This window comes from Schistocerca cancellata, chromosome 5 (genome assembly GCF_023864275.1).
Source record: "Schistocerca cancellata isolate TAMUIC-IGC-003103 chromosome 5, iqSchCanc2.1, whole genome shotgun sequence".
NCBI classification, from domain to species: domain Eukaryota; kingdom Metazoa; phylum Arthropoda; class Insecta; order Orthoptera; family Acrididae; genus Schistocerca; species Schistocerca cancellata.
The window spans coordinates 28583817-28607521 of NC_064630.1; the positions used below are offsets into that span (position 1 = coordinate 28583817).

The 23705-nt window shown below is 41.3% G+C and overlaps 1 protein-coding gene across 2 annotated transcripts in view; it reads right to left on the reverse strand.

The window, feature by feature from the left end:
* Nucleotides 1-23705, reverse strand: part of LOC126187676 (uncharacterized) — a 165415-nt gene that overhangs the window by 22546 nt on the left and 119164 nt on the right. For both annotated transcript variants that reach the window (XM_049928909.1, XM_049928910.1), the window contains one exon: nt 5527-5668. In XM_049928909.1, coding sequence (XP_049784866.1) covers nt 5527-5668 — 142 coding nt within the window. The remainder of the gene's footprint in view (nt 1-5526; nt 5669-23705) is intronic.

The window sequence follows — 23705 nt, forward strand, 5'->3', positions numbered from 1 at the left end:
TATAAGCATCTCGCATTGAAGTCCGCACTAAATTTTGAGCTTCTGTAAAAGAGCGCCAATCTTGGGGATTTTGTGTCTGTTTAAATTTGGCATGTTTGTTTCGTTGTTTCTGCAACAGTGTTCTAACCCGTTTTGTGTACCAAGGAGGATCAGCTCCGTCGTTTTGTTAATTTATTTGGTATAAATCTCTCAATTGCTGCCGATACTATTCCTTTGAATTTAAGCCACTTCTGGTCTACACTTACATTGTTAATTTGGAATGAGTGGAGACTGTCTCTCAGGAAGAAGTCGAGTGAATTTTTATCTGCTTTTTTGAATAGGTATTTTTTTCACTTATTTTTCGAGGATTTGGGGATTACAATAATCAATCTCGCTACGACAACCCTGTGTTCACTAATCCCTGAATCGTTTTTGATGCTCGTTAAACTCAGGATTATTTGATGCTAAGAGGTCAAGTGCGTTTTCACAACCGTTTACTATTCGCATGGGCTCATGAATTAACTGCTCGAAATAATTTTCAGAGAATGCGTTTAGCACAATTTCGGATGATATTTTATGCGTACCTCCAGAATTGAACATTTATTTTCACCAACATATTGAGGGTAAATTAAAGTCACCACCAACTATTATCGTATGAGTCGAGTACGTGTTTGAAATCAAACTCAAGTTTTCTTTGAACTTTTCAGCAACTGTATCATCTGAATTGGGAGGTCAGTAAAAGGATCCAATTATTATTTTATTCTGGTTGCCAACAATGACCTCTGCCCATACTAACTCACAGGAAGTTCCTACTTTAATTTCGTGACAAGTTAAACTACTCTGACAGCAACAAACACGCCACCACCAACCGTATTCAGCCTCTCCTTTCGGAACTCCATTAGCTTCTTCACAAAAATTTTGGCTGAGCTTATATCCGGTTTTAGCCAGCTTTCAGTGCCTACGATTTGAGCATCAGTGCTTTCTATTAGCGCTTGGAGCTCTGGTACTTTCTCAACACAGTTACGATAATTTACAACTGTTATCCCAATGGTTCCTGTATCTATGTTATTTCTGTGTTCAGCCTGCATCCTTTGTGACTGAAGCCCTTCTTGTGTTTTCCTGAGACCCTCTAACCTAAAAAAACCGCCCAGTCCATGCCACACAGCCCCTGCTACCCGTGTAGCCATCTCCTGCGTATAGTGGACACCTGACCTATTCAGTGGAACCTGAAACCCAACCACTCTTTGGCGCCAGTTGAGGAATCTGAAGCCTCCATGGTCGCAGAACCGTCTGAGCCTCTGATTCAGACCCTCCACTTGGCTCTGTACCAGAGGTCCGCAATCAGTCCTGTCGACTATGCTGCAAATGGTCAGCTCTGCTATCATCTTGCAAGCAAGACTGGTAGCCTTTACCACTTCTGTTAGCTGCTCGAAACCAGAGAGAATCTCTTCCGATCCAAAGTGACACACATCATTGGTACCGATGTGAGCAACCATCTGCTATTGTTGATTGATTTATCGCTATCATGTACACTGCTACTTGAGAGACCTGGAACGGTGTAAATTGATGACATCATGGCCAATGACACGTCTCACATCTGTGTGGTATCTCAGCACTTTGGTTGCTTTGAGACAATGCTGCATGATGTGAAAACAGTAAAACCTAACCAAACAATACTGTTGTGACTCTTTATTCCAGTTCTAATCCATTGGCACTGTAAAATGGCCTAACTCTACTTTAATGAACTAAGTAGTATCTGTTAACTATATTCACTGGGTGTCACATCTTCCAGCAAAAAGTCCTTATGCGTCTTCTGGCTTATCCTTACGATATTAACAAAGTTTTCAGGCTATGCAAGGTTTTCCATTCTTGAGCTATGCACTCTCTCTCCACTGACTGGTTTAACAACCATATTTATGACAAACCCAACACACTATGGGATGTGCCTCAGTGCAATGAACTGAGTACCTAGGTAAATCGCACTGGGTGCATATTACTAGAGTTAATGATTTGACCTTTGGTCCCTTACCAAACCGTATCTAACACTGACATTACAGTAAAAAGTAGGGAAATGACCAATCAAGGATGTAAGGAAACCCACGAGTGGAAGTAAAAAGTTTTGCGCTGTTACTCACATGTATTGCTGTCCCTGTTGAATCACTGTACGCAATCTTCTGCCATCAGCTTTTTGTGTCTCTTCTTGACCATTGTTGACATATCACTCTCCAAACCAATATTGATTCTGACACCAAATATAGATGGTGGCAGCTGAATCACCCCATGCTGGATGTCAAAATGTAACAGGTCTAGTGTAGCTGTGGGAAAAATTGGAGCTAAATGTGAGCAGTCCTTGCTTGTCAGGACGGGTTTGAGTTTTCCTGTGGGGATTTTAGGATCCATAAATGGTTCAGAAGGCAGGGGAGACATGTAGGTAAGTGGCTCACAGACCAGCAGTAGATGTATACATAGTCCTTCATTTAATCATTCAACCTGATGTCAACATGAACAAGTGTTTAATTATCCCAACCAGCTAGTACAGTGTATTTCCCTCTTCACATAATACTCCACACTGAACGGCAGGGCTGGTGATGTCAGTCAGGCATAGGGGCCAGCTTCTTACATTGTGGAGCACTGACCTAGTGCACCGACCCGGAGATGATGATGTGGGTGACGCATGAGGCTTTATACGGCTGCAGTGTGGAGCGAAGCCATCTAGTAATGTCTTCTATCTCTACGGCTGGCTGCAGCGTTCCAGTGGCACAGTGATAGTGCTGGTCATGGTCGGCCTGGGGACTGATGACTCGAGAGCAGGGGTGGGCAACTGGTGCAGTATTGGCTGCCCTGGTTGGGCAGACAGGCTGTGGTGGTTGTTTCATGAGCCACTGGCAGAAGCATTACAGCGGCAACTGACACAGACCACGCATCACATACTGCCCCAGTTGTCTGAATGATGGAGCTTCTCCTGACGTATTGGTTAGTTTGTCATGCTGAATTATCTGGAATGTGTTGGTGACCCCCTGGTTGTCGTATTTGGGCTACAATACTCCTGTGGGCTGTGTGACCCGTTTGCAGGAAGTACGATCTGTCATCACAGAGGGGTTGTGAAACTGCTGTCAATGCAGTCCCCTCGTCAGCTGTGGCTGACTGGGTGGTGGCCTGGTTTTGTCACGGTACTCCTCTGATGGTTCCAAGACCCATTCATAGCTTTATCCTTTACAAATGGTATTTTCTCAATCCTCGCTGACTGTTCTCAATAGATTCTTTTCTTCCAGGTAATTCATAACGTTCAACGGCAGTATCTGTTCCAAAATCCTACTGCAGATCGCAGTCAGTGACAGGAGTCTGTACTCGAGCAGATTAATTCCGTTTCTTTTCTTGTGTATTGGTGTGACTTGTAACTTTCGAATTCTTATTACAGATAGAGTGAGCAGTTGTATATGATTGATAAATATGGAATTACTGCATCAGCCCACTCCTAAATGAACCTAACTGTATCCAATCTGGACCAGAATTTCACACTCTTTATGTAGACTGGTTGTGTAACAAGTGGTTACATACGATTGCTAAAAATGGAGCTATTTCAGCAGCATACTCCCAAAGGACCCTGACTAGCATAGAACCTGGACCACAAGACTTGTCTTTGGCTTCAAGTCCCTTTGGCACATAGAGGATATCTATTTCCAAATTACTCAGTTTGACAGCTGTTATTAAATCAAATTCTGGAATATTTACAGCATCATTTTGTGTGAAAGAGTATTGGAAAACCATATTTAGTAACCCTGTTTTAATGACACTTTCATCAGTGACACTGTCACTGCAATCACACAGTGACAGCACTGATTATCTTGCTGCTGGTATACTTCACACATGGATTTTCGAGGCAGAGTTCCATTGTGGAGTATTAAAAGCATCCCACACTGAAGCATGCACTAGGTTTTGAGCATCTAAAATCCACTGCCAATCTTGAAGGTCTTGCATTCTTTTACATCTAGCATGGTTTCTTGTTGCTTCGGCAACTATATTCTGACCTGTTTTGTGTACTATGGTGGATCTGTCCCGTCTCTTATTAATTTGACATTCTTTGGTTGTCAGGTGTACAGCTGAACATAGGCACGACAAAAAAACTCTTACAATTAAAGCTTCTGGCCATTCAGGCCTTCACATTCAAACACAACTGCAGTCTCAGGCAACTGAAACGAAGGTCTTGATGGCCAAAAGCTTTAATTGCGAGTGTCTTTTGTTGTGCCTATCTGCGACTCAGCGTCTCCACTATATGGTGAGTAGCAACTTTCCTTTTCATAATATTGTTACATACCAACCCAGATTTTCCATTGTTTGAAAGTATATTTGTACTTAGATGTATGTCTCAATCTGCTTAATGAAGAAATATATATCAGCATAAGAAACTGAGTAGCTGCTATTATGCTGGCCTTTTGACACTTGCGATCATAACATATGTGACAAATTTGCAACTGCAATTCTGTAGGACGTGGAAGACAGCTACAATTAGCTATAACCAAGTAGTCAATATGCAACATACCTAGTAACATTCATTTCCAGAGTATCTGAATTTGGGTGACCAAAAATATTTCTGCTTTCAATGAAAAAGAAAAACACCATCAATCTTGAACGTTTTCTGTCATCAGTTTATGGAATCTCTATGGATTCTTCTTTTGGAAAACAAAAACTGAATCTTTATTTTTGTTTCCAGATAATGTTACAAAATTTGTTGTTTTGTCATTTACAAAATCACTTAAAGAATTTCACGTTTGTGTATCTGAAGCATTCCACTGGTTCTACTAGCATTTGAACATCACCACTTGAAAAGAAATAAAGTGGAAGAGTGCCTCTGTGGTCTTCATGTGAACAAGGGGAGAAAGTAATGCACCCAATCTATCTTGACCCTTATTCCAAGCATAAGGCAGTGAACTGGTGAAGCTGAGTAGAATAAGTAGTGCTTACTGTTCTCACCACAAAAACACGCAGATAATGACGGACACAACATTTTATTATGCCTAGAAATATTTGTACAAGAAGACACTTGCCACAGAGTGGCTACACTACTAGTCCGATAATACTAGTCAGAATGTCAACATATAACTGCGGGGCAAGGATTGTCAGGCCCAACTCTTTAAGCTGTCGGCCGACTGGTAGAGTGCATGGAGGAGAGGCAGCACACTTGACCGTGAGTGGCAGCCTGTGATGGTTCCGGTGTCTACCGACTTCTGTGGCACGCCTCACAACAGTGCGCCCAGATATCAGATGTGGAATCAATGCGGGTCACTACAATTACTCAGTTTGTCAGTCAAGAAAGAGAATAACTTATCGCTCTTCACCATGCAACAGGGAAAACTCACAAGAAGTGCATACAATGCTCAAATATTCCTTATCTTGGGACTGCTAGAACTTGTTCCTGTCTCTCAAAATTTGTTTCAAAGAAAAAAAATTATATCCTACTCTTTGTTTTCTGGTAACTGTGCAATTAATATAGGTTAATAACAACACATATTTTATTTCTTCAATTATGGTTATAAAAGATTGACTTACATAGAGTCCCATGGCTCCTCTAATAAGCCTGTTGGCATCTGTCGCACTCTGAACAGGAACTCCTACAACTGTTAAAAGCTGATCACCAATATGCAGGGCATTGTACAACATTGGATGTTCACGCTGCTTCCAGCCAGCTATCCTGAAATATCAAGAAAATGGTATTACTTTTTTTATTTACAAGAAGTAACTACACGTCAGTTGCATTGCAAGAAAGGTAATATTTAGCCTTCACAATCAAAACTGAGCTACAAGAAACAAATCTTATATGTCAACAGCAGAACAACTAAGAATTTCAATAAACATGAAATGGCTGAAGGGAAGTTACATCACCTGCATACACACTTTTCATACTGAAATTTCGCTAGTGCAAATGATTGACTATGTCTGTCTGTATTCAACCAGATCTCGTAATCCCTCCTCCCCTGCAAATTCCAAAAAAAAGGCTGAGACTGAGGAAGTAAAACAAAAAAGTGAAATCTCCATAGCAACCCGAATCTCTTCTAAATAAAATGTCCTATTCCAAAGTAACTTACTCAAATGCGTACACTATCACCATAGCGCTTAGAAGGAGAAATGCCCTTACTTTTGTTTTCATCATATCTTTTATAATAGTAGTTGTTGCGTCCTCCAACAGGCTGTGCAGCAGTCGCTTGTGATCGGCTGAAGTAGATTTCTAACAGTGTTGCTGGTAAGACGCATTTAGAATTGTTGTTGTGTTTTGTTGCATTTCATGAAGTTTAAGAATTTTTTTATCAAAAAGTAACAGCAATATTTATGCGTGTGTTTGCAGACTTTTTGCACATTTACTGATAATTTGTGTGGTGTTATTGAATTACTGCCACCAAACAAAGAAACCTGCATTAATGAGTAGGGCGTGTTGTTTTGTTCCCGGGTGTCAATCAGGGTACGACATATTATCTGCAACAGGTAGGCACTTTTTTAGACTCCCAAAAAACACCAGTGATTTTTCTAAATGGGCTAAACCTATTCCGAGGAAGGATATTCAATTAACAAGTAAATCATACATACGAGACAAACATTTCACAGATGATTTGCTTTTTAAAATGGACTCATTCATTACAGAAGGAAACAGTGTTGAAATACCGAGAACAAGACGCGATTTAAAGCAATGGTCAGTGCCTCACATTTTTCCAAAGTTCTCAAGCTAATTAACAACTCACTTGAAAACATGCAAATCCGTTCCAAAGAAAAAACAGTCCCACTATGCATCAAAATTCAGCAATTTGCACTCCAGCTGTAGTACCTAGTGTTTCTAATGTAGCAGACAGTGAGGCTGAGGGTAGAAAAATTATCAACAGTCTGAGACATACAGTCAAAAATCTTGAAATAATGCTAGTGAGAACACAGAATCAGCTGCAAAAGAGAAAGAGAGAGAGAGAGAGAGAGAGAGAGAGAGAGAGAGAGAGAGAGAGCGAGTAATTTTGTTAGAAAAGAAAGTTTCTACTGTTAATACAGTCCATGTCCTGTGAATGTATTACTTCGAATTTCCTAAGTAGGAAACAGAAATTAGTCATAGACAGTATACTCAAGAAGTGCCAACAGGTATTTGATACAGCGATGGGTTTATTCTGGAAAGCTTGCTTCAGAAAATTAAATCACCTAAAGACTATAGGCATTGCTGAAGGCATGACTTACTTCTCTGCCTTCCGAACATCATTTAAGAAAGCTCTGCAAGGGATTTACACTCCTGGAAATGGAAAAAAGAACACATTGACACCGGTGTGTCAGACCCACCATACTTGCTCCGGACACTGCGAGAGGGCTGTACAAGCAATGATCATACGCACGGCACAGCGGACACACCAGGAACCGCGGTGTTGGCCGTCGAATGGCGCTAGTTGCGCAGCATTTGTGCACCGCCGCCATCAGTGTCAGCCAGTTTGCCGTGGCAGACGGAGCTCCATCGCAGTCTTTAACACTGGTAGCATGCCGCGACAGCATGGACGTGAACCGTATGTGCAGTTGACGGACTTTGAGCGAGGGCGTATAGTGGGCATGCGGGAGGCCGGGTGGACGTACCGCCGAATTGCTCAACACGTGGGGCGTGAGGTCTCCACAGTACATCGATGTTGTCGCCAGTGGTCGGCGGAAGGTGCACGTGCCCGTCGACCTGGGACCGGACCGCAGCGACGCACGGATGCACGCCAAGACCGTAGGATCCTACGCAGTGCCGTAGGGGACTGCACCGCCACTTCCCAGCAAATTAGGGACACTGTTGCTCCTGGGGTATCGGCGAGGACCATTCGCAACCGTCTCCATGAAGCTGGGCTACGGTCCTGCACACCGTTAGGCCGTGTTCCGCTCACGCCCCAACATCGTGCAGCCCGCCTCCAGTGGTGTCGTGACAGGCATGAATGGAGGGACGAATGGAGACGTGTCGTCTTCAGCGATGAGAGTCGCTTCTGCCTTGGTGCCAATGATGGTCGTATGCGTGTTTGGCGCCGTGCAGGTGAGCGCCACAATCAGGACTGCATACGACCGAGGCACACAGGGCCAACACCCGGCATCATGGTGTGGGGAGCGATCTCCTACACTGGCCGTACACCACTGGTGATCGTCGAGGGGAGACTGAATAGTGCACGGTACATCCAAACCGTCATCGAACCCATCGTTCTACCATTCCTAGACCGGCAAGGGAACTTGCTGTTCCAACAGGACAATGCACGTCCGCATGTATCCCGTGCCACCCAACATGCTCTAGAAGGTGTAAGTCAACTACCCTGGCCAGCAAGATCTCCGGATCTGTCCCCCATTGAGCATGTTTGGGACTGGATGAAGCGTCGTCTCACGCGGTCTGCACGTCCAGCACGAACGCTGGTCCAACTGAGGCGCCAGGTGGAAATGGCATGGCAAGCCGTTCCACAGGACTACATCCAGCATCTCTATGATCGTCTCCATGGGAGAATAGCAGCCTGCATTGCTGCGAAAGGTGGATATACACTGTACTAGTGCCGACATTGTGCATGCTCTGTTGCCTGTGTCTATGTGCCTGTGGTTCTGTCAGTGTGATCATGTGATGTATCTGACCCCAGGAATGTGTCAATAAAGTTTCCCCTTCCTGGGACAATGAATTCACGGTGTTCTTATTTCAATTTCCAGGAGTGTAGAAGCTCATATGGTTTCAACATAAATACCATGATACCAGAGAAGTGTTTAAAAATGGAAAGGGTGAAAATAAACGTTTACACATTGTAAATTTCAATGATGTTAAACTAAGGGAAGACATTTGGTTTAATTCCTCTTCACTCAAAGTGGGTGGTTTTGTAGACTTAGGTGATTTAACTCCAGAGGAAAAAAAAAAAAATACTTTGGCAAACCGCACTTTGGTATTCATGTTTATTCCTCACCTTTGTAGCTTGATTCAAATAGCTGCCGTTTATGTGAGCAAAAATGTAATGTGTGGTGATATCCTAGCTAAAACACTGATACTGATAATCATACAGTTGGAACAAGTTGGAGCAAGAGAGACATGTTCCATAAAATTTCGAGTGTGCAGCCACATAAATTCGACTTCTTCTTCTAATATTTCAGCTGAATACCGTCCAGTCATCTTCAGAGTGAGCCGAGGTGACTTGACGCTCCAGTAGTTGTTCCGTCCTTTTAAACCTGCGGACCAGATCATTGCGCATGCGGCCACAGATATACAAGGTGCCAGAGACGTTGATCGGTGGCAAAGAGGTATAACATATGCATGGAATTAGATCTATGGCTGCACGGTCAATCCACACGGTGATATTGATGTGTCACTGTGAGCTGCACTGTCGCGACATCTTTATGAGTTTATTACACAGATTGCTGGATTCCAAGATTTGCCCAAGCTGAGGCCGCTATCTCTGTTAATTAAATTCGTTGCCAACTGAATTTCAATTGCTTCTTCCACTACTGAGTCCCAGAAAGATGAAGTCAAGGCTAAAATTTCGATATTATCGTACACTATAGAATGCCCAGTATCAATACAGTGCTCTGCCATCACAGATTTTGTTGTAACAGCCGGGTGTACCTGCGGTGCTCTGTGCATCTCTCCTGGACCGTACATGTCGTCTGTTCAATGTATGAATGCCCACATTCACAAGGGATCTTGTAAACCCCAGGCTTACAAATCATCTGATTATCTTCAATGGAACCCAAGAGTGTTGCTGTCTTTGGTGGAGGGCAAAAAGTAACTGAGGATCTGTCCTATTTTTGATGATAGGCTTCCCACATATGGCAGAAAAGCCATGGATTTAAAACTTCCCATGTCTTCTTCTGCATTTCTTATACCCACTGTTGGCTTCATTTGTAGTGCCTTACGTATCTGCTGTGGAGAGTACCCATTGTCTTCAAAAACTCTACTCAGTTGTAAAAGCTCGTCCTCCAGACTACCCTCGTCAGCAATGACGTGTGCTCTATGTAGCAGGGTTCTGAGGCACTGGAAGCCGCAACCTTGAAGTCCACAGTGTTCTGGAGGTATGTTGATGAAACGTTTCAAGTGTGGCCCCAAGGTGAAGACAAGTTAAAAGAATTTTTCAACCATCTGAATTCCATCCACAGACAAATTCAGTTCACGATGGAAATCGAAAAAGATGGATGCCTTCCATTTTTGGATGTGTTGGTAGAGTGCAAAGATGATGGCAGTTTGGGACATTCAATATATCAAAAACCGACCCATACAGATTTCTATTTACACGCAAATAGCTGCCACCATCCTTCGCGGACGATGAGCGTACTCAGAACCCTGGTACATAGAGCACACGTCATTGCTGATGAGGGCAGCTTGGAGGATGTGCTTTTACATATGAGTAAGAGTTTTTGAAGCCAATGGGTACTTTCTACAGCAGATACGTAAGGCACTACAAATGAATCCAACAGTGGGTATAAGAAATACAGTAGAAGACATGGGAAGTATTAAATCCATGGCTTTTCTGCCATACATGGGAAGCCTATAATCAAAAACAGGATGGATTCTCAGTAAACACAAAGTGAAAGTGATTTTTCGCCCTCCACCAAAGACAGCAGCACTCCTTGGTTCTGTTAAAGATAATCAGATGCTTCGTAAACCTGGGGTTTACAACTTCCCTTGTGAGTGTGGGCATTCATACACCAGTCACATGACACGTACAGTCCAGGAGGGATGCAGAGAGCACTGCAGGTACACCCGGCTGTTACAACAAATAAATCTGCAGTGGCAGAGCACTATAATGACATTGGGCACTCTATGGTGTACGATAACATCGAAATTTTAGCCCTGATTTCATCTTTCTGGGACTCAATAGTGAAAGAAGCAATTTCAATCTGGTTGGCGACGAATTTAATTAATAGAGATAGTGGCTTCAGCTTTGACAAATCTTGGAATCCAGCAATCTGTGTAATAAACTCACGAAGACGTCGCGACAGTGCAGCTCGCAGTGACACATTGATATCACCGTGTGGATTGACCATGCAACCATGGATCTAATTCCATGCATATGTTATACCTCTTTGCCGTCAATCAACGTCTTTGGTGCCTTCTGTATCACATGCACAGTGGTCTGGTCCATGGGTTTAAAAGGACAGAGCAAGTGCTGGAGCTTCAGTTACCTCGGCTCACTCTGAAGATTGCTTGATGGTATTCTGGCAAAATATTAGAAGAAGAAGTCGAATTTATGAGGCTGCACGCCCGAAATTTTATGGATCAATCTTTGCGCCGTGATAATATGAAGCTGCACAACAAGAGTGATATGTTCCACAAGTGATGTAAGTCAATAAGAAGCCTTGGATTAATCTAAGAATAACCGGAAAACCAGGAAATGTTGAATGTAGCATACAAAATCCAGTTAATTAGGACAGAAAATTTTGGGTATTTTCAGACTATGTACACCCATTAAAATGTATAAGGAACTATTTTCACACTAGAAGTAGGTTGCTGTACAAAAATAAAGAAATATATTTTAATTTTTATTGACAAGTTTATGCTTTGGACTCATCAGATGATTTTGCAGACCTTAGAGCTTGCCCAAAATGACTTCTCCCCATATAGACCCTGTGTCTTTCCAAAAACTGAATGCAAAGCTGGCTTTTTTTGTTATTCACCAATTCAACTGCACATGCAATTGGAATTTCCCGCAAAACTAATGCTGAGAATTTTAGCGGCAGTAAGATGTGCCGAACTCTAAAATACCAAATAACTAACTCTACAAAGATTCCCCTTCACACAAAATATTAGTTGACTTTTACAAAACCATGTGCTTAGAAAATAACATATTTTCCTCCAACAGACAATGGAATCTCTCAGAGTCACATTAAAGAGTACATTGGAAGTTTCACAGTATTTATGGCCCAAAGGTTTTAAGTACATAATGACAGGAAAATTCATGCAAGATCCTCTGGAAAGTAATTTTGGGATTTTGAGGTCTATAAGTAGCGATGACCATCCATCAACTGCAGATTTTCTGGAATTACACATGTTGTAGAGCTTGTATGTCCCTGTTAAGATGGCTGTATCTGCATCTGGGAACTGTGAACTGAATTCAGAGCTATCTCCTATGTCACTTGTTAATTAGATGTGTATACGTCCCACAGAAATGGAGGTACAAAACAAATGCATTAACTTGCCTGCCCGCAGAAATTTGTCGAGTGCCTACACTACTTCTCCTAGATGCTGTGCTATCACACTCACAAACTGCCATATTCAGAAAACAAGTCACAAAAAGAAAAAAAAGAAAGACTTTTTCACGGATAGTGGTCAATTCTGCTTGTACTCAGATCCATAGCTTTCAAGCAACTCTCTTCGTTCACCCTCATCATCAGAGTAGGTTTTGCAAATTTGCTTAGCTGGCACCCTCGGCCCATTTATTCATGTATCTTGGTCAAACAATGTTGCACTGCCCATACTAAACAATAATCACATATTATGTGTCAGTGGCATTAAGAAACAGAAATCATTAAAAACTGAATGAAGCTCCAGGGCCTGAAGGAATACTTATCAGATTCTACACTGAATTTGCAGCTGAGTTAGCCCCTCTTCTAACTATGATCTATCTTAGACCTCTCAAACAACGAACCAAGCCCAGTAGTTAGAAGAAAGCACAAGTCACACCCATCTACAAGAAGGGTAGAGGTGATCCAATATCCTTGACACTGATTTGTTGTAGAATCTTAGAACAGATTCTGAGCTCAAACATAATGAAGTACCTTAAACAGAATGACCTCCTCTATGCCAATCAGCATGGATTCTGAAAACATTGATTACGTGAAACCCAACTTGCACTTTTCTTATATGATATACTGAAAGCTTTGGATCAAGGCTGTCAGGTAGATCCAGTATTCCTTGATTTCTCAAAAGCATTTGACTCAGTACCACACTTATGCCTATTGTCAAAACTTTGCTCATTGTTGTTGTTGTTATGGTCTTCAGTCCTGAGACTGGTTTGATGCAGCTCTCCATGCTACTCTATCCTGTGCAAGCTTCTTCATCTCCCATTACCTACTGCAACCTACATCCTTCTGAATCTGCTTAGTGTATTCATCTCTTGGTCTCCCCCTACGATTTTTACCCTCCACGCTGCCCTCCAATACTAAATTTGTTCATAGGGTGTACCAAATGAAATTTATGACTAGATTAAGGACTTTTTGATAGGGAAGACACAGCATGTTATCTTGGATGAGGTCATCATCAGATGTAGAAATAACTTGGGTGTGCACCAGGGAAGTGTGTTGGGGCCCTTGCTGTTCATGTTGTATATTAATGTCCTTATGGACAATATTAATAGAAACCTCAGACTTTTTGCAGATGATGTAGTTAACAATAACAAAGTACTGTCTGAAAGAAGCTGCACAATTATTCAGTCCAATATTGATAAGATTTCAAAGTGGTGCACAGATTCGCAAATTGCTTTAAATGCTCAGAAATGTAAAACTGTGCACTTCACACAGCAAAAAAAACATAGTATCCTATGATCAATGGGTCGCAGTTATAATCGACCAACCAATACACATACTTGGGACTAACACAGTGTAGGGATATGAAATGGAATGATCACAAAGGTTCAGTTGTGGGTAAAGCAAGAGGTAGATTTCAGTGTATTGGTAGACTACTGCAGCAATGTCATCAGTCTACAAAGGAGGTTGCTTACGAATCATTTGTGCAATCCATTGTAGATATTGTTCAAGTGTGAGAGACCTGTACCAAATAGGACTAACAGGGGATATTTAATGGATGCAGAGAAAGGCAGCACCAATGGTCACAGGTTTGTCTGATCTGACGGAGTGTTACGTAGATGCTGAAGAGCTAAAGACTACTTCCACAACTAAGCTTTCACCTCCCAGCGGAGTGTTTAATCTGCCAGGAGGTTTCACACAGCATACTGGTGCTCCTCACTGTAAAATGAAACATTCATTCTGGTTTACTGTCCAAGTTGTTCTACATTTTTTCACAATAAACCTGTATACTGAGAACACTAGCCATCCCATTATGTTTCCTTGGGGCACAACTGATATTAGTTTCACTTCTGCTATACATTTACCATCTGGTGTATTGTACTGGGTTTTATCAGTATTAGAACATTTTTTAGTGAATCATACATCTTCTTGGAGTCTTTCTTAGTGGCATGCTTCAATCAAATCTTCTCTGTTTACAAGCCGTGTCTTTTGAATGAAACACTTGAGCTTTCAATAGCTGCCTCTGCCATTATCATCAGGAGCTGCAATCACTGAGTCACAGCTGGTGATGTTTTCTGCTTCTACATATGTACTAGCAGCATCTGGAACCTCCAGTGAGGGCCGGAGTGAAGCATATTAGCGGGACGCGGATTGGGCAGCTCCTAGCGGCCCCATCCTGCCGTGGCACCAAGTGGTGACACGTGGTGCGAGCAACCGACAACACATTTGAAACTGCTGCTTCCACCTTCCTACAAGCGTCAAGCCTATGTCTCTGCTTTCACTCAGTGTGCAAAGCCTGTCCACATGACTACTAATGTGTACCCCTGTTTTGTGTTAAAATTGTACCGTTTATTCTAATTTTGGCCATTTCTTTGATAATAGAATCCCAGTATGATTATGTTTGTGCCAGAACTCTCATTTTTTCAAATTGTATTTTATGTTTGCTTTCTAAGCAATGTTCAGCCATAGCGAACTTCTCAAAGTTCCCTTTGTTTGATATGTCATGCATGCTCTGCACAACACTTGGCAATGGTGCAAATGATCTGACCTGTGTAAATATGACCACATTCACAGGGGACACCATACACGCCAGGAACTCAAAGATCTATGTTGTCTTTAACATGGCGTAACATATCTCTTATCTAGGAGGCAGGCTGGAACACTGGGCGCAGTCCGTGTTCTCTTCAGTGCATGTCCTATTTTGGTAGTAGCTCCACGGTATGGAAGGAATGCACCTGGCTTGGCCTCGTCCACCGATTCATGAGGTATCTTTAATTGATGGCACTTGAAGGCTTTAGCAATTTCTCCCCTGCTGAAACCATTTTCTCTGAACACATGCTTCAAATACTGAAATTCAGACTCTAAATCATTGTCATCAGAAATAGTCTTTGCCCTCTGCACGAACGTGATTAGTACCACTTTCTTGTGTACACAATGGTGAAAACTATTGGCATTCAAGTACCAGTCAATGTGCATAGATTCAAAATGATGAGGTTTGTAAATCGAGACTTTACAGCATGCCACCGTGTAAGATTCTGAGGACGTATATCATTCCTCTATAGTGAGGACATAATGCACAGTGTGCGACTGTTAGAGAAACTGTGAAAGAAGAAATCACATTTCTTGAGTTCCTTAGCAGTTTTACAATGCTGCTGGGACAAGGAGGTAATTCCTCACTTTGCTGTAATCAAGCACCACATTCAAACAGTTGCATTGGACAGAATTTTGAAGAAAACTAGTCATGCCATAGTGAGACAATGAATACAACAGACAAGGTATGAACTTGATATTAATGCCAGAAACCTACTTGATTGTTGCATACTTCAAGTATCAACCTTGTCGCCCTTTGATTGGGAGTGGGTAGATGTACCCATGGCACTACAACAGCATGCGAGCTTGTGCAAAATGACATCCAAGCAATGTTCCAAGTTTGACCGCTTAACTTGTGGAGGTGCTGATTGAAGTCCAATAAAACCCACAGAACTGTCGTTAATCTTTCCAACCAAGAACCGGAAAATGGCAATGTTGCAGCACTGAGTGAAGGCCTTAATTTTTCTCCAGCACCACGATTCTGCCAATACTGGATACTGTTAGTGGAACAGAGCAGGACATTAGGTATCTCTCACACAATGTGGGTGACGATGTCTGAGTACCTACTAGCCTTATCCTGTCGAAAGCTAAGCCACTGAAATCCAGTATTAGCTGGGAGGAACAACATGGTTTATGCTTATTTAACGGGAATGAGAACTCAGTTGTCTTCCCAGCCGATAAAGGAAATGACAGTCATCCTGCACGCCTAAGAGTACCATCTGGAGGTGCTGCATTTATTAGAAGATGATACGTATCAGAAGCTTAGTTGCAATTCAATGTAGACATTGTCAGAAAGAAAACAAAGTTAATAAAGGATTCCAGTATGCCGAAAAAGTGGCGAAGAAATTAGTGCCATGTGTTGTCAGACCTCTCAGACTTTATGGATGGCCGAAGATACACAAGGAAAATATTTCATTTCTCCGAGGCTTATAGTTAGTGCAATCAATTTACCCACCTACAGATGGGCAAAGCATCTGGCAGGGTCATGAGAAACTCACAATGTTAACTTGCAGTCATTCACTGAGACGTTTAAGAAAGTAATAATAGGCAAAAAGACATAGTCTGGGCATTATGTAGCTTTTTGCAAGAATGCCAGTACAAGACATCTTGGATCTTTTGGCCCAACAGTTTCCACCTGAGATCGTCATGCCTTAACAACGTTCTTTATGTATCACAACACGTTGTGAGATAATGCATGGCACAGCCTTGGGCTCTCCACTGTCCCCAGCTGTCGCAAAATTTTTCATGGAGCACTTTGAGGAGCAAGCTTCGAACTCTGCAAGATTTCGACCATCTTGCTTCTTATGGTACGTCAATCACACCATCTTGATATGGCCCCATGGTGAAAATGCACTGCAGAAGTTCATCAACTACCTGTACAATGTCCATCTTAACATTTAATTTGCAGTCAAGTTGGGGAAGGATGGCAAGCTTCCGCTCTCAGATATTTTAGTTGTATGGACGGCAGGTGGCTGCCTAGGTCATTCAGTGTGTAGGAAATCTATGCACACTGACCAGTACTTAAATATCAACAGTTTTGACCATCCTGTACACAAGAAAGTTGTACTGAACACATTAGTACACAGGTCAAAGATAATTTCTGTTGATGACCATCTTAGATTCTGAATTTCAGCATTTGATGCACGTGTTCAGAGAAATGGCTCCAGCAAGAGAGAAACTGGTAAGGCTCTCCAGTGCTATTGGCGAAGGATGCCTTGTGAATCGGCGGAAGAGGCCAAGCCAGCTACACTCCTTTCTTAATGTGGAGCTATTAGTAAGATACGGCGCTCGCTGCGACATGGGCTGGACCAATGTTCCAGACTGCCGCCAAGATAAGAAATATGTTACACCTTGTTAAAGACAACATAAGTCTTCAAGTTCCTGGCGTGTATCACGTCCCCTGTGAATGTGATAGTATTTACACAGGTCAAATCATTCACACTGTTGCAGAGCACTGTGCACAGCATTCACAATATGTAAAATAATGGGAACTCGACAAGCTGGCCATGGCTGCACACTGCCCAGAAAATGAGCTGATATTGCAATTTGAAAAATTGAAGAGTTTTGGCGCAGACATCATCATACTGGGATTCTGTTATCAAAGAAGTGGCCGGAATTAGAATAAACAGCAACAATTGTAACAGAAACCAGGCTGCACACTTCGTAGGGCATGGGGGCACGCTTCAGACACTAAGGGAAAAGGTGACGCCGGCCGCTCGCCCCATGTGACGACACTTGGCGCCACGGTGGGACAGAGCCACTAGGAGCTGTCCAACATTCCTGCATGCATCACTCCAGCCCTCTCTGGAAGGTTTCAGATGCTGCCATTACATCTATATAAGCAGAACACTGTGTAAGCCGCATCAGTCAATGACTCCTAATCCTGATGACGATAGCAGGGACAGCTATCAAAAGCTCGAGTGTTTTATTCGAAATGACACGGCTTGTAAACCGAGATTTTACTGAATCACATACGTTGGAACTTCCTTTGCTGATTACATACTAACAAAAAGTTAGTTATATGTGGTGACTTCAATATTAATTGTATAAGTGATTGTGCAAGGAAGAGGATGCTGGTAGACCTCTTTAATTCATATAATCTTATGCAAACCGTATTCTTTCCAACGAGAGTGCAAGGGAACAGTAGAACAACCATAGACAACATTTTTGTTCATTCCTCATTACTAGACGGGCATTCTGTTAGCAAAAAGGTGAATGGCCTTTCAGATCATGATGCGCAAATTTTAACTTTAAGAGATTTTTATGCTGCAACACGTGTTAAATATAGTCATCAGTTGTTCAGGAAAGCTGATCCAGTTGCTGTAGAGACCTTTGTAAACCTTATTAAGGAACAAGAGTGGCAAGATGTTTATAGCGCTGATACAGTAGACGATAAATATAATGCTTTTCTCAAGACTTTTCTCATGCTCTTTGAAAGTTGCTTTCCGTTAGAACGTTTAAAACAGAGTACTAGCACTAACAGGCAGCCTGGGTGGCTGACTAGAGGGATAAGAATATCTTGTAGAACAAAGTGGCAATTATATCAAAACGTTAGAAACAGTCAAAATATAAATGCAGCAGCCCATTACAAACAGTATTGTAAGGTGCTTAAAAATGTTATTAGGAAGGCAAAAAGTATGTGGTATGCAGATAGAATAGCTAAGTCTGATGATAAAATTAAAACCATATGGTCAGTCGTAAAGGAAGTTGCTGGTCTGCAGAGACAGGTCGAGGATATAGGATCAGTGCGTAGTGGGAATGCCCGTGTTACTGATAAGTCACATATATGTACAGTATTTAATAATCACTTTCTGAATACAGCAGGTGAACTAAATAGAAACCTAGTCCCAACAGGGAATCATATAGCGCTCTTAGAAAAAAGTGTTCCGAGACTGTTACCTGAAATACTCCTCCATGATACTGACAAGAGGGAGATTGAGTTAATAATTAAATCACTAAAGACCAAGAACTCTCATGGATATGACGGGGTATCTAGCAGAATACTGAAGTATTGTTCTATGTATGTCAGCCCAGTTCTCAGCCATATCTGTAACTTTTCCTTTAGGAGTGGTCGGTTTCCTGACCGATTAAAGTACTCGGTAGTGAAGCCACTTTATAAAAAGGGAGACATTGATAATGTTGACAATTTTAGACCTATTTCTATGCCATCGGTGTTTGCTAAAGTTATCGAGAAGGTTGTACATACAAGGTTACTGGAGCATTTAAATTCACATAATTTGCTGTCAAATGTTCAGTTTGGTTTTAGAAATGGTTTAACAACTGAAAATGCTATATTCTCTTTTCTCTGTGAGGTTTTGGACGGATTGAATAAAAGGTTGCGAACGCTAGGTGTTTTCTTTGATTTAACGAAGGCTTTTGACTGTGTTGACCACAAAATATTACTGCAGAAGTTGGACCATTATGGAGTAAGGGGAGTAGCTTACAATTGGTTCGCCTCTTACTTTAAGAACAGAAAGCAGAGGGTAATTCTCCGCAATATTGAGAGTGGTAGTGATGTTCAGTCCCAATGGGGCACTGTTAAGTGGGGCGTTCCCCAAGGGTCGGTGCTGGGGCCACTGCTGTTTCTTATTTATATAAATGATATGCCTTCTAGTATTACAGGTGATTGAAAAATATTTCTGTTTGCTGATGACACCAGCTTGATAGTGAAGGATCTTGTGTGTAATATTGAAACAGTAACAAATAATGTAGTTCATGAAATAAGTTCGTGGCTTGTGGAAAATAATTTGATGCTAAATCACAGTAAGACTCAGTTTTTACAGTTTCTAACTCACAATTCAACAAGAACCGGTATTTTGATCAGACAGAGTGGGCATATTATAAGCGAGACGGAACAGTTCAAATTCCTAGGCGTTCGGATAGATGGTAAGCTGTTGTGGAAAGCCCATGTCCAGGATCTTGTTCAGAAGCTAAATGCTGCTTTATTTACCATTAGAACAGTATCTGAAATAAGTGACACTTCAACACGAAAAGTAGTCTACTTCGCATATTTTCATACGCTTATGTCGTATGGTATTATTTTTTGGGGTAATTCTTCTGATTCAAAAAGGGTATTTTTTTGGCTCAAAAACGGGCTGTTCGAGCTATATGTGGTGTAAGTTCGAGAACCTCTTGTCGGCCCCTATTCAAAAATCTGGGAATTCTGACATTGCCCACACAGTATATATTTTCTTTAATGTCGTTTGTTGTTAGCAATATTAGCCTATTCCCAAGAGTTAGCAGCTTTCACTCAGTTAATACTAGGCAGAAATCAAATCTGCATGTAGAATGCACTTCCTTGACTCTTGTGCAGAAAGGAGTGCAGTATTCTGCTGCATCCATTTTCAATAAGCTACCACAAGAACTCAAAAATCTTGGCAGTAGCCCAAACTCTTTTAAGTCTAAACTGAAGAGTTTCCTCATGACTCACTCCTTCTATTCTGTCGAGGAGTTCCTGGAAGAGCTAAAAAATTAAGCAAATTCCAGTGCTACATTGTTGATTGTCTTCATTTAAACTTACGACTTGTCACCTGAATATGTTTTTTTTTTTTTTTTTTTTTTTTTTTTTATATTTCATTTTATCTGTTTCTAATATCGTGTTATAATTTCATGTATTGACTCGTTCCATGACCATGGAGACTTCTCCTTAATTTGGTCCCACGGAACAATAAATAAATAAATAAATAAATAAATAAATAAATCAGTCGACACAGCGGTATAGTCTTCAATGTATTTCTGAAACCTAAAGACATGACCTATAAGCTCACTGGCACACAAGATGATGTGTATGCCAAAACTGAGTCAATTTGGTGGAAAAAGAAATGAAGGAATGAGGCACAAATAAAATGAATTTGTCATTCAAACTATTCAAGCTTAAATCTTCTTACCAACCACAAAATAAGAGACTAGTAGACTGGGATTATGCTGAAGCCTAACTACAGCTGAATGTTTAGTTCAAAAAACGGGTGATTAGTTAAAAATATATAACTAATGCTGAGAGAAATTACAAGTAAAGCATAAAAGATCTTGTATGTCATTAAAAAGAGATGCACCAAGTACTTTGGATTGAGAAGGATATGAATCAAGAAACCTGAGTTTCGAACTCAAATAGCAAAAGTTTTACAAGATGGAATTCAAGATATGAGCACTGTGGAAAGAGAAGAATGTAAAGTAAGGCAACGTTAGAGGTCTGTATATCAGCAAGCAATATGAGGTACTGCAATGGTGCTGGACCAGGAAAAAAAGAGTTGATTCCAACTAAAATGGACAGCAGGTTCAGTTACCATTTTTTTTTTAATTTTTATTTTATGATGTTCTTAGATACAAGGGACACTAAGTTAACCATGAGTAAGACTGAGATTTCATACGCTGACAATCTCGCAAATAAAAAATAAAAAAATAAAAAATAGATATCCAAGAAAATGTCTGGTTTGATACATTACTGCACATTTCAACCCCTATGTAACTGTTAGAAGTTTTGAAAAGGTCTCCATGACCACCTGTGTGTGTTGATCTTTTTGAAAATGCAGTCCCATTGAGGCATTGAGTGCAGATCAGCATTTTGAATTATTACTTTTGATAGTTCAGAAATCATCTCATTCCATGACTCAAAGAGCAGTAACTCTCAAAGAAAATGTGTCATGAATTCAAAGGATCTGCCAGTAGTGGTCACAAGACTCTCTGAATCAGGATAGTTTAGCTATTAGTAAATATCATACCATCTAAAACAGGAAAGCAAGGAACAGTGTTTCACATATTTTGATCCGTGCAGAAACTGAAATCAGTATTCAATGTTGTTGTTGTTGTTGTGGTCTTCAGTCCTGAGACTGGTTTGATGCAGCTCTCCATGCTACTCTATCCTGTGCAAGCTTCTTCATCTCCCAGTATCTACTGCAACCTACATCCTTCTGAATCTGCTTAGTGTATTCATCTCTTGGTCTCCCTCTACAATTTTTACCCTCCACACTGCCCTCCAATGCTAAATTTGTGATCCCTTGATGCCTCAAAACATGTCCTACCAACCGATCCCTTCTTCTAGTCATGTTGTGCCACAAACTTCTCTTCTCCCCAATCCTATTCAATACCTCCTCATTAGTTACGTGATCTACCCACCTTATCTTCAGCATTCTTCTGTAGCACCACATTTCGAAAGCTTCTATTCTCTTCTTGTCCAAACTAGTTATCGTCCATGTTTCACTTCCATACATGGCTACACTCCATACAAATACTTTCAGAAATGACTTCCTGACACTTAAATTTATACTCTATGTTAACAAATTCCTCTTCTTGAGAAACGCTTTCCTTGCCATTGCCAGTCTACATTTTATATCCTCTCTACTTCGACCATCATCGGTTATTTTACTCCCTAAATAGCAAAACTCCTTTACTACTTTAAGTGTCTCATTTCCTAATCTAATTCCCTCAGCATCACCCGACTTAATTTGACTACATTCCATTATCCTCGTTTTGCTTTTGTTGATGTTCATCTTATATCCTCCTTTCAAGACACTGTCCATTCCGTTCAACTGCTCTTCCAAGTCCTTTGCTGTCTCTGACAGAATTACAATGTCATCGGCGAACCTCAAAGTTTTTACTTCTTCTCTATGAATTTTAATACCTACTCCGAATTTTTCTTTTGTTTCCTTTACTGCTTGCTCAATATACAGATTGAATAACATCGGGGAGAGGCTACAACCCTGTCTCACTCCCTTCCCAACCACTGCTTCCCTTTCATGCCCCTCGACTCTTATAACTGCCATCTGGTTTCTGTACAAACTGTAAATAGCCTTTCGCTCCCTGTATTTTACCCCTGCCACCTTCAGAATTTGAAAGAGAGTATTCCAGTTAACATTGTCAAAAGCTTTCTCTAAGTCTACAAATGCTAGAAACGTAGGTTTGCCTTTTCTTAATCTTTCTTCTAAGATAAGTCGTAAGGTCAGTATTGCCTCACGTGTTCCAACATTTCTACGGAATCCAAACTGATCTTCCCCGAGGTCGGCTTCTACCAGTTTTTCCATTCGTCTGTAAAGAATTCGCGTTAGTATTTTGCAGCTGTGACTTATTAAACTGACAGTTCGGTAATTTTCAAATCTGTCAACACCTGCTTTCTTTGGGATTGGAATTATTATATTCTTCTTGAAGTCTGAGGGTATTTCGCCTGTCTCATACATCGTGCTCACCAGATGGTAGAGTTTTGTCATGACTGGCTCTCCCGAGGCCATCAGTAGTTCAAATGGAATGTTGTCTACTCCCGGGGCCTTGTTTCGACTCAGGTCTTTCAGTGCTCTGTCAAACTCTTCACACAGTATTTTATCTCCCATTTCGTCTTCATCTACATCCTCTTCCATTTCCATAATATTGTCCTCAAGTACATCGCCCTTGTATAAACCCTCTATATACTCCTTCCACCTTTCTGCCTTCCTTTCTTTGCTTAGAACTGGGTTGCCATCTGAGCTCTTGATATTCATACAAGTGGTTCTCTTCTCTCCAAAGGTCTCTTTAATTTTCCTGTAGGCAGTATCTATCTTACCCCTAGTGAGACAAGCCTCTACATCCTTACATTTGTCCTCTAGCCATCCCTGCTTAGCCATTTTGCACTTCCTGTCGATATCATTTTTGAGACGTTTGTATTCCTTTTTGCCTGCTTCATTTACTGCATTTTTATATTTTCTCCTTTCATCAATTAAATTCAATATTTCTTCTGTTACCCAAGGATTTCTACTAGCCCTCGTCTTTTTACCTACTTGATCCTCTGCTGCCTTCACTACTTCATCCCTCAGAGCTACCCATTCTTCTTCTACTGTATTTCTTTCCACCATTCCTGTCAATTGTTCCCTTATGCTCTCCCTGAAACTCTGTACAACCTCTGGTTCTTTCAGTTTATCCAGGTCCCATCTCCTTAAATTCCCACCTTTTTGCAGTTTCTTCAGTTTCAATCTGCAGTTCATAAC